Source organism: Sus scrofa, chromosome 6 (assembly GCF_054392235.1).
Source record: "Sus scrofa isolate SSC_HxYL_T2T_F1_AM1 chromosome 6, Sscrofa_HxYL_maternal_Yorkshire_Landrace_v2.0, whole genome shotgun sequence".
In the NCBI taxonomy this organism is placed as follows: Eukaryota; Metazoa; Chordata; class Mammalia; order Artiodactyla; family Suidae; genus Sus; species Sus scrofa.
Genome location: NC_139388.1, coordinates 115,348,063 through 115,360,220, shown reverse-complemented (window position 1 = coordinate 115,360,220; position 12,158 = coordinate 115,348,063). Strand labels below are relative to the sequence as shown.

Sequence of the window (12,158 nt, the reverse complement as noted above, 5' to 3'; positions counted from 1 at the left end):
GGCTGTGGTGTAGGCCTGCAGCTGTAACTCGATTTGACCCGTAGCCTGGAAACTTCCATATGGTCACAGGTGCAGCCCTGGAAAAAAAAGGGGGAGGAGGCAAAAAAATAAAAAATTAAAAAAAAAAGAAAATGCTATACTACATTCAGCATTTTCTGTTTAACCAAAGAAAGAGGCCCACAAAAATATTTTAACTCTGGCACAAACAGAACAAGCTTTAGTTACCTAGAAAGATTATCACGTATGTGAAATAAATAATTTTCTAACAGTGCCAAGTTAATGAAATATTATAGCAGATTTCTGAATTTTTAAAAGGTAATTCTTGTAAAATATGGATAAAAATGAATACTATAAACTGTAATGTTAATATTTTACCACAAATTAAAATGGAAACAGAATGGTGATTTTCCATCTAGAGATGCAAATCACCCTTTGAACATTCTCTTGAGGACAACAAAATCTTTGAGTACGAAGACTGACTTTTTAATTGTACAAAATGACAAAACCAAACATCTTGATTAAAGTAACATATTCAAAGAAAGCTTAATTCACAAAACTGAGCAGAATAATCTCTTCTATAATTTTTACTGGCAAATATATAGACATTTCTATGAGAATAATAACTGGAAAACTAAGGAGGATGAAAAAACCTATAATTTATATTACCGGCATTGTACAGATTTTGACTGTTTGAGTATTCATTGGTACAGCTGGCCTTGAAGTTATATTGCCTGTGGCCTCCGTTCTTGTTACAGCTTGCTGAGGAGATACCAACATCAACTGACCACTGTTACTTTTGATCAAAACTGTTCCTATAGTTAAAAAAAAAAAAGAGGTAATAAATGAAGCAAAATCATCGTATATTTTATTCTCTCATTTCTTTCAATGCTGTAAAATGCTCTTCAATAGTGATTAGTACATACTGAATTCCATGCCTACTAATTACCATGTATAATATGGAAAAAGTTTGTCACTCAAAGCTATTTATTTATTTATTTATTTATTTATTTTTGGTCTTTTGAGGGCTGCAACCACAGCATATGGAGGTTCCCAAGCTAGGGGTCTAATCGGAGCTACAGCTGCTGGCCTACACCACAGCTCAAGGCAATGCTGGATCCTTAATCCACTGAGCAAGGCCAGGGATCGAACCCGCAACCTCATGGTTCCTAGTTAGATTCATTTCTGCTGTGCGATTATGGCAACTCCTCAAAGCTATTTAAAATATTAAAAATCTAGGAGTTCCCGTCATGGCACAGTGGTTACTGAATCCAACTAAGAACCATGAGGTTGCGGGTTTGATCCCTGGCCTTGCTCAGTGGGTTAAGGATCTGGTGTAGCCGTGAGCTGTGGTGTGGGTCACAGACACGGCTCAGATCCCGCATTGATGTTGCTCTGGCATAGGCCAGAGGCTACAGCTCCGATTAGACCCCTAGCCTGGGAACCTCCATATGCCGTTGCAGTGGCTCAAGAAAAGTCAAAAAGACAACAAAAAAAAAAAAAAAAATTAAACATCTAAGCAGACAGCCTGAAGAAGGCAAAACACTTTTCCTCATCACATCAAATTATTTGTAAAGCTATTATAACAGCACAAGACTAAACAAACTGATCCATGGAATAGAATAGAAAACCCCCAAATAGGATGCAAATGTCATATCAAATTTTCCTAAGAACACTGCAGATCAGTGAGGAAAAGAGCTACTATTCACTGAGGTCCTACTGTATAGCACAGGGAACTATATCCAGTCACTTGTGCTGGAACATGATGGAGGATAATGTGAAAAAAAGAATGTATGTGTGTATATATATATAAAACCGGGTCCCTTTGTGGTACAGCATAAATTGATAGAACATTATAAATCAACTGTAATAAAAAGTTAAATATGATATAAAATATTATTCAGTTAGTTATCTATATAGAAAAGATTAAGTTTCACACCTTATACAAAAATCAAAAGGCATTAAGGATACAAAGATAGAAAGTAAACACTTAAACATACCATGTGGTAAAAAAATCACAAAGCTGAAGAAAATTTTGGTTCATATATGTTCCAAGAACGAATATCCAAAATGCACAAAAGAAACTCAGATACCAATGACAGGGAAAGGTAAATTACACAGGGAGATATCACTTTATATCTACCTAGACAGTGACAGGTTAAGAAGTCCAATGACAATATTAAGTATACGAGAGATGTGCAGCAACAAAAACTAACATCTTGATGCTGGTAGTATAATTTGGTACAACTGCTTTATTCAGTTCTACATGATTGTGCCAAACTGGTTCCTATTTGCATATGCTCTAATCCATTATTTCTAACCTAAAGAAATCTCCATCCATGTAACTAGGAGGTACAAACAAGAATATTCATAGATGGAGTTCTATTTCTGAAATGGCAGTATAAAGACCTCAACAAAGCCATTTACCAGTGACACAAGCATAACTTGTGAAAATCGTTTTTAAAAACAACCATTTAAAGTCTTTGGAAATTTCCCTAAGGCGTAGAGAAAATGACTAGACAATTATTAAAGAGGATCTACTAAAACTCAGTAAGAACAGCAAGAATCTGTGGCATCCGAACCATGACCCTCACCCTCTCTCTTCCTAGCTCAGGGACTGTGGCCTACACAGGGCCTCCCTCTTTCCCAAGTTCCTGACTGAGGGCTATGGTATCTTCCTAAGAGGAGCAGGCCACCAGCATATCTCATTTCTGTCACTCCAAGCTGTTTACAACAGAGAAGAAATGTGAGACAAGTGCACCCCACCCAAGAGTTGCTAGGCTTTTTGTTTCACCCATCCCTGTTTATAAAGGGAAATCCCTACCCCAGGGATAGCACAGTGGGAATACTTGGGCCCTGATCACCCTCACCCTGGTGTTTTCATAGGGTGTAGGTTCCATGCTGGAAAAGGTAATAAGCAGAGGCTACCACCCATGCCCAGTACCCTATTCCTAAAACAGAAATGTCACTCAAAAAGAAACATGCCACAGTCCTAGGTACCAGCTCCAAATATCTCCAAAGAGAAACTGACTTTACTTCAGTGTGGGAAAGGTCAAGGCTAAGGGCCCTCTCAAATACAATGGAACAATTAAAAGGCTCTTGGGTGCAAGCACCCAAGTCACAGGCCTATCTCTACTTCACCAGAGAGAACAAGATAAAGAGACAAATAAGAAAGGCCCTCTGGAGTCAGAACAAACCTCAAAGACTATTCCTGTAAGAGTCCATATTTAATTTGATCAGACTATGGAGCAAGTTAGGCCCTAGGGCACTGTTGAAAATAAGAAGGTAACTGGCTAGCAGTGAGTGGAGCCTAAAAGCTAAGAATGATACCAGCAGAGGCAGAAAGCTTAACAGAGCGATAAGAGAAAGAAATGCTCTAAAAGAGCCCTGCTAAAACCACTGTCATCCCAGGGTGGCTGTGCTTATGCCCAAAGCTGTACCCTGTAGGGAAAACAGACTTCACTAAAATAATACAGGCAGCCATTTAAAAAATAAGCAAACAACAATAACCCACCCAAGAAAGCAGGGACCACTACCTAGAGTTGCTACAATATATTAGTTTTGAATAACAAATTACAAGACAGGCAAAGGAAAAGAAACATGTGACACACAGGAAAAAAAAAAAAAAAAAAAAAGACTGGTAACAGAAACCACCTATGAGAGGAACTAGATGTCAGATTTAACAAAGACTTAGAAGTAACTATTACAAATACATCAAAGGATAACGAAATCATGCCTAAAAAGTAAAGAAAGATACAATGATGATACCTCGTCAAATAGAGGATACCACTAGATAAATAGATACTATAAAAAAAGAAATTCCAGAGTTTCCTGGTAGTGTAGTAGGTTAAAGATCCAGTGTTGTCACTGCTGTGGCTCGGGTCACTGCTGTGGCACAGGTTCAATCCCTGGCCCAGGAAAATCCACATGACATGGATGTGGCCAAAGAAAGAAAGAAATTGTGTAGTCAAAAAGTACAATAACGGAAATAAAAATTTCACTAGAGAGGCTCAACAACAGACTTGAAAAGCAGAAGATAATCAGTGAACTTGAAGACAGATCAATAGAGATTATGCAATACAAAGAATGGAGAGGAAAAAAGAGTAAAGAAAAATGAACACAGCTTCATAGAAATGTGGGACAGTAACAGGCACGCCAACACAGGCATAATGTGAGTACCAGAAAGAGAGATGGGTGGGGTGCATGTGGTGGGCAGGGAGGGAAAAGAGGGAGAGAAATGAAGGAGCAGAAAAATATTCAAAGAAATAATGGCTGACAACTTCCCAAATTTGATGAAAAATAATCTAAATGTCCAAGCAGCTCAACAAACCAATTTACAAATTTACAATTTACAACCAACAAACAAATTTAGGGTAAATTCAAAGGGATCCACACCAAGACATATCATGATAAAATGTTCAAAGACAAAGAAAATTTTAAGAAGAGCAAAAGAAAAAATGTACTAGAGAACTGCACATGAATGTACAAGAAGATTAAGAGCTAGCTTCTCATCAGAAACAATGGAGGCCAGAGAGCAATGGGAAGACATATTCCACTTGCTGAGGGAAAAAAAACAACTATCAACCAACAATCAGATACTCATTGAAAATATCTTTTAAAAAAAGAAATAAAGACACCCTCAGATAAAAATTAAGAGGATTGGTTGCCAGCAGACACACAAGACAGGAAATACTAAATGAAGTTCTTCAGGTTAAAAATAAGAAACACCAGGAAGCAACTCAAATTCACATGAAAAAATGGCACTGATAAAGTTAATTATATAATTTTATAGTATAAATGCATATTACCACCTTTTAAAAACTGGTTTTAAAAGCAACTGCAAATAAAAACAAAAAGATAAAAATAAAACACAAAAAAAGAAAAACTGTATAGAACAATATATATATATATAATTCTATTCTTGAACTTATTCTAACACATAGAAACCTTTGTGAACAGTAACACAAAGGAAGTGGTGAGCACAAAGTTGTATTGCACTAAGGAAATGACTTAGATAGTAACCTGAATCTATAGGAACAAATGAAGAAAACCAGGAATGATAAATAAGAAGGTAATAAAACAAATGCCGCAAATATATCCTTGCACGCCTTTCTTCTGTCAGTGTCTTTAAAACTTATATAATTACATAAAGTAATAACTCTAACAAGGTATTGTTGGGTTTGTAACATATCTAGATGCAATATGTAGAGCAATAATACACAAAGACAAAAAAGAGGGAAATGAGCCAAATAAGAGAAATATTTCTGTATCTCAATGAAATAAACTAATATAAATATGAAATAAATCCTAATAAGATATAATCACTGAAAAAAAATTTTGTGTGTGTGTGCGTGTATATATATACACATATATATATATTTAAAACATTAAGGATTAAATGTTACACTAGAAAATATTCACTTAATTCAAGGGAAAGGAGGAATTTTCAAAAAAGAGTAAATTACAGTATGGAAACAAAAGTAAATGGCAGGCTTAACGCCAACTATATCAGTAACATTAAATGTGAATGCATTAAATAATTCAATCAAAAGGCAAAAAGTGCCAGACCCAATTAAAAAACAGGATCCAACTACATGTTGCCCACAGAAGACACATTTTAGACTCAAAGATACAAAAGAGCTCAAAGTAAAAGGACAGAAAACACATAGCATTCCAACAACAACCATAAGAAAGCTGGAGTGGCCATGCTAATACCAAACAATATTCTAAAACAAAAAATGTACTAGAGAAAAGAGGGGCACTTTATAATTGATAAAAGAATTAATGTAGCAGGGAGATTTAACAATTATAAGCATATGCGCACCAACAAAAAAGCCCAAAATATATGAAGGAAAGCTAACATAAATAAAAAGTAGAAAATTCATCAATAATACCTGAGAGGGCTCAATACCCCACTTTTAATGAAACATAGATATCTAGGCAGAAGATCAACTAGAAAATCAAATACTTGCACCATAAAACAACCATACCTAAAACACATCTACAGCATACTCCATGCAACAATAGCATTCCTCTTAAGTGTACATGGAACATTCTCAGGATAAACCACATGCTAGGATATATAACAAGTTTAAATAAAATTTAAAAGTACTGAAATCATACAATGTGTGATCTCCCACTACAACAGAATGAAATCAGAAATCAGTAACAAAAATAAATTGGGGGAACTCACAAATATGAAGAAATTAATTATTACTAAGTAGCCAGTTAGTCAATTAAGGAATCACAAGGGAAGTTGGACTACCCTTTAAGACAAATGGAAATGAACACACAACATACCCAAATTTGTGGGATACAGCTAAAGTAGTGTTTAGAGGGGATTTTATACAACTGACCCTTGAACAATGCAGGGGTTAGAGGCACTGACCCCACCCCCCACCCCCGTTCAGTCAAAAATCTGCATATATTTTGCAGCTGGCCCTCCATATCTGAAGTTCTGCACCCACAGATTCGACTGACTGCAGATCATGTAGTACCATAGTAATGCATTTATTGAAAATATCTGAGTATAAATGGACCTGTGCAGTTCAAACCTGTGTTGTTCACAGGTCAACTGTTGTTGTAAATGCCTATATTCAAAAGAAGGAAAATGTGAATTGATAGCTTAACTTCCTATTAAGACACTGGGTAAAAAACACAAAATAAAAACTAAAGCAAGTAGATGAAAGAAAATTAATAAAGATTAGAGGTCAACAGGTTAGAAAATAGAAAAACAATGAGAAAAATCAAAACAAAAGTTGGTTTTCTGAACAGATCAACAAAACTGACAAATCTTTACCTAGATTAAGAAAAAAAGGAGAGAAGGCTCAAAATATGCTAAATTCAGGAATGAAAGAGGAAACATTACCACTAGCCTTACAGAAAGGATTACAAGCCAATACTATGAACAACTGTAAGCCCATAAATTAGATAACTTATATGAAATGGACAAATTCTTAGAAACAAACTACTGGAACTAACTCAAGAAAAGAGGCATAGATCTCTGAATTAATAATAAAAAATAGAATCCACAAGGGAGTTCTCCTGGGATAAGGATCTGGCATTGTCACTGCAGTGGCTCGGTTTGCTGCTGGGACACAGGCTGGACCCCTGGCTTGGAAATTCCTCAAAAGCCACAGGCTTGCCCTCCTCCCCCCATAAAAAATAGTATCCACAAGATAAGCCCAGTTCCAGATGACTCTACTGATAAATTCTACCAAACACCTAAGGAAAAGTACATGCTAATCCTTCAAATATTCCTCTAAAAAAAACAGAAGAGGAAACATGGCTCAATTCATTCTGTAAGGTCAGTATTACAAAATCAGACAAAGGCATCACAAGAAAACTAGACACCAAAATGACTTATGAATACTGATGCAAAAATTCTCAAGAGTACTAACAAACTGAATCCAGCAACGTATAATAAATGTTATACCCCCACGACCAAGTGATATTTATCTCAGTATGCAAGGCTGGTTTAAAACCCGCAGCTAGGGAGTTTCCTTCGTGGCTCAGCAGTTAACAAACCTGACTAGGATCCATAAGGATGTGATGGGTTAAGGATCCAGTGCTGCCAGGAGCTGTGGTATAGGTCACAGACTCAGCATAGGTCCCACATTGCTATGGCTGCAGCATAGCTCCGATTTGACCCCTTGCCTGGGAACTTTCATAGGCCAGGCTGTAGGCCTAAAAAATTTTTTTTAAATAAAAAATAAAACCCACAGCTAACATCATACATAATGGTGAAAGACTAAATGCTTTTCCCCTAAGATCAGGAGAAAGACAAGGTTTTGTGAGATGACGAATTAGGCAAGTATGCCTACAATCACTACCACTTCTATTCAATGTTGTACTGAGAGTTCTAATCAGGGCAATTAAGCAAGAAAATTAAAGGCATCCAGAATAGAAAGTAAAACTATCTATTCACTTATATTATGATCTTGTATATAAAACTCCTGACAAATCCGTGAAAGAAACTATTAAAACTAATAAACAAGTTCAGCTAGAAAGCAGGTTACAAGATCAATAAACAAAAATCAACTATATTTCTATAATTGAAAAATTCCACTTATAATATCAAAAAGAATAATATACTTTAGGACTAAACTTAACAAAATAAATACAAAATCAATACTCTGGAAACTACAAAATGATATTGAAAGTAATTATAGATGATCTAAATAAGACATCCATGCTTGTGAATTGAGAGACTTATACCTACTTTGAAAGATCATTTTTGGAGTCAAATGAGACAATACCTTTGAGCAAAATTATGAGTTTTAAAGTTATTGGTAGTAGTTGTTATTAATGCCATAAAGTCAGCAACCTTTGAGTCTGTGGAGTTAAAGTGACTCCACAGCCTTTAAAATCCAAACAGTGGATGTCGCATATGGTGAGCACTGAAGACTATCACTTCTCATTTCGTGAAGTCCAGTAGCTGTGACAGCTGTGGAAGCAGATGACGCACAGAGCTTATCTAGGAACTGATTCAGGAATTTGAGAAAGATGCAAAACCTCTGTCACGTCTGTCTCAGCATGAAGCAGTTGATGAAAAATAACCTGAGCCGTTGCACAAGTAATTTTCACAAACTTCTATACAATAAGACCGGGGAGTAGAATTTATGAAGTACAGTCTATGACATAAAGGTAGCAATCAGGTCCTTACTCATCACTCTCAAACATGATAGAAGAGACGCACAGAACACCAAAAACAGAAAGAGCCACACAGTCTGGCCTAAATTCCACAAGTTCACAAGATTATCAAAAACATTCAACAGGGAATAATTTTCAGAGCTTTGTTACAGTTCCTTTCATTTCTTCACAATGACCCCTCTTGTTTCCAGCTCCTGTTTCCTAGAAAGACCTGCGGTATATACCTATATTTTTTAAAACTAGTTCTGTTCACAGAGGAACTTCTGAGATAAAGAGAAATCAAATACTTCAAGTATTCATTACTTTGGAAAAATCAGAGCTGACTCCTATATAATTTAAGCATTCTTGAGTAATCACATGCTAATCCTTGGTATAAAAAAAACAAGAGTACTAGACTGATAACCTTTTAAAAACATTACTTTAATCAGTGTTTCCATGTCATTCCTCAAATGTTAGTTATCTCATTGTGCACCTATGAGAGTGCAAACATAAGTATGCTCTTCTGCCACACCTCAGCAGAAATTACTAAAGCTGCTCTTCAAGTACCTTCTTCCCTCCTCTCTAAATAACAATTCCTTACGGCAACTCTTCTCTTCTGTGGAAATTTCTCCATGGTCAAAAGCATAACATGTTTCAGTGTAGTGCATACTTAGGCTGTGGTCCTGGTTTGCTGCTATTTTGCTCTGGCAAGTTTCAGTTTTGGTTTCTTTGTGTAAAAAAAGATCAGGCTCTAAAATTCTATAAATCGCCTTTTAGCACTACTCAAGGAGGCATATCATACACACACACCAAGTAGTAAGCACAGTGTTATGGAAAGAGTAGAGTTAAACAGACCTGGATTCAAATTCCCTCTGACATCTATGAATTGTCTGGCATTAGGCAAATTATTTACTCTTACAGATCTTTTTTCCTTATTTGATACCTATCAATTACGACCAAAAGAATATAATGTATAGAAAGTGCCCAGTAATATAATGTTGCATGTCAATTTACCTCAATAATATTTTTTAAAAGTGCTTAACACAGTACACACTCAGTAAGTGATCATTCCCACTTAAGAGCAAGTGGGAATGTTGAAGAACTTTCCACTGTTGAAAGTTCTTCTCTCTTAAATACTTTTCTGTTTGTTTCTAAACAAACGTCACTGACTAGAGAGGAATTTCATTTTTTAAAAATTAGGGAGTAACTTCATTCAAACACATTCATAACTACTTTGTAAGAGTGTATGTAGGATGACAATTTAGAACCAGCAGAAAATGTATCCAGTGGTGCCGACAGCCTTAAATGCAGGTACCTTATGTACCAAACTGAAACAGAGCTTCACCAAGTCAAGAATGTAATCTTTCCACATTGTTTGTGACCAAAGAGAACAGTAACTAAAGAGCCCCTCTCATCTTGCTAGGGGAAACTGACATCATATCAATCAAAAGCTTCCACTTCTTTAACATCGCGGCCGGTCCAAGTTCCCATTACTCCTCAGCAAAATACATAGAAGACAGTATAATTATGAGTGAGTTTACTCCAAAGAAGAGAAGAAATTTTTTTCCCACTGAAATTTCAAGCAACTTTCATTTGAGGAAAAAGAATCAGGTAGAACATTCAAACATCATGCAACATGTTTACAACATGTAAATAAATGACCACAAAGCAAAAGCTTTTCCCCACTGATGAAAAACAGCCCAACGAAATAAACCCTAGGATAAAAAGTAGTCGCATGCTCATAAATGCAGCATTAACATGCTGCTTCACAAATAACGACCCCATCCATGGCTCTGATGTGTCAACTCTGGCATTTGCTCCCCATGGAAGGGATTCTTCTAACTAAAAGTTACAATTATCATTCGTGTAAAGATTGCGCAAGACGCAACACATTCATTTCTGGCACTATAATGGAGTAAACTTTTAGGGGGCTTGTTTAAAATTCTCTTTCAGTCTTAACACACAAGAACCTTTTAAAAATAAAAAAAAAATATCGTAATCTAAGCGTGTAGATATAAAATTGATCCTTCATATGAAAATTAAGTTTAGCGATACTATTTTCCCCCAACTAACAGCCAGTGCCTCAAAGGCCCTCCTGAATGTGCCGCTCCAGCTTTTACCGTGTCACTTAGATGAAAAAATGCTTTCCTTAAATATGAAAAGAAAAACTGTGCAATAAGGACTCAAAGAGGCTTATCTTAATCGTAAAGCCAAATCACTGCCCCGCAAGTCAAGATTATGAAAGGTTCTCTTGGCTGAATTTTTTATAACTCCCAGTAAGAAGGCGCAAGCTGGGGCTGCGACGTTTCCCGTGTCACCACTGCCTGGACCGTAAACTGGAAAAGGTGAGCGACATACCTGGAGGAAGCTGCAAATTAGCAGGCAACTGGATTGTCGTGGTGTTGGGGGCTTTCACAGCGACAATTTGAGGAGCCGGCAGACGAGGGCCGCTGCTGAGTTTAGGAAGAGCACTGACAGGAGCCACTTTGGTCACCAAGGTCCCTATGGGGGACCGCAGGGGCTGGGACGCCGTGGACTCCACGCAGACACTGACAGGAGCCTTAGTCACGGCGCCCAAGGCCACCGGAGTGCTCTCCACCCGGACCGGCAGAGCCGCGGCGGGGGCCATGGTCACAGTCCCGGAGGCACCCACACTGGCGGGGGGAGCGGCGCCGGTCGGTTCTGTGAGGCCCGCGGGCATCCCCCAGGTGGATCAGCGGCAGCCGCGGCGCCGCTGTTCCGGGAGCAGAGGCAAGGGGAGGCTTGATAAGCGGGAGCCGACTAGAGTGCAGTTCCGGCTCCACAGCATCGCTAGGGAGAGGCGCCGGGACCGCGACACAGGGGGTCAGGTACTGACGCCGGCTGGACAGCGGGACCCCCGCGTCCCAGACCTTCCTCCCGTCCGCGCGGCCCCGCCGACAGCCACACCTGCTCGGCCGCTCGCCGCTTCCTCAGCCGCGCTCACACGTGCGCCGGCTCAACCCGGCGCCTCAGCCTCAGGACCCGATGCAGCAGAGCCCGGCTGCGCGGCTCCCGGAAGGGCGTCACTTCGGCTCCCACCTCCCACCAAAACTCTGCGCCGCGGATCCCCCGCCAGAAATTTCAAAACTACAAACCCCGAGCGCCCCAAAACCCCCTACGCGCACTCGGCACAGCCGGGCCGCGCGGCCACGCCAGCCATGTTTATATAGCCACGCGGAGACCTCGCGCACGCGCACAGGCCGCCGCCACCGCCCCGGGCTTCCCCCGGAATCCGGTCCTGTGATTGGCCACAGACTGGAATCGCGCTCTAGACGTCACTAGAGACAGCTCCAGAGGCCGTTAGAATCTTGCCCAGAATCCGGAGGAAGGAGGGGCGAGTTGACAAAAATCTACCACGTGGGAAGGGCAGACTGCACTTGGAAAACTGCGGCATCCGCGTTCTTCTTTCTCCTTGGTATCCCCAGATGCATTTCATTTTCCTTGAAAAGCCAGGGTTACTTTCCATAGGCTTCTACTTTTTAAGGAAACGATGTGGAGAACTGATTTCC

At 38.9% G+C, this 12,158-nt stretch overlaps 1 protein-coding gene across 2 annotated transcripts in view; it reads right to left on the bottom strand.

Annotated features, from left to right (window-relative positions):
• Positions 1-11,821, bottom strand: part of TAF4B (TATA-box binding protein associated factor 4b) — a 117,115-nt gene extending 105,294 nt beyond the window's left edge. For both annotated transcript variants that reach the window (XR_014807742.1, XM_003127875.4), the window contains exons 1-2: positions 10,987-11,821; positions 667-812 (exon numbers count right to left, since the gene is read on the bottom strand). Coding sequence is in view for 1 of the 2 variants with exons in the window: in XM_003127875.4 (XP_003127923.1) it covers positions 667-812; positions 10,987-11,329 (489 nt within the window). In the remaining variant the exon portion in view is untranslated. The remainder of the gene's footprint in view (positions 1-666; positions 813-10,986) is intronic.
• Between the last annotated feature and the right edge of the window lie 337 nt (positions 11,822-12,158).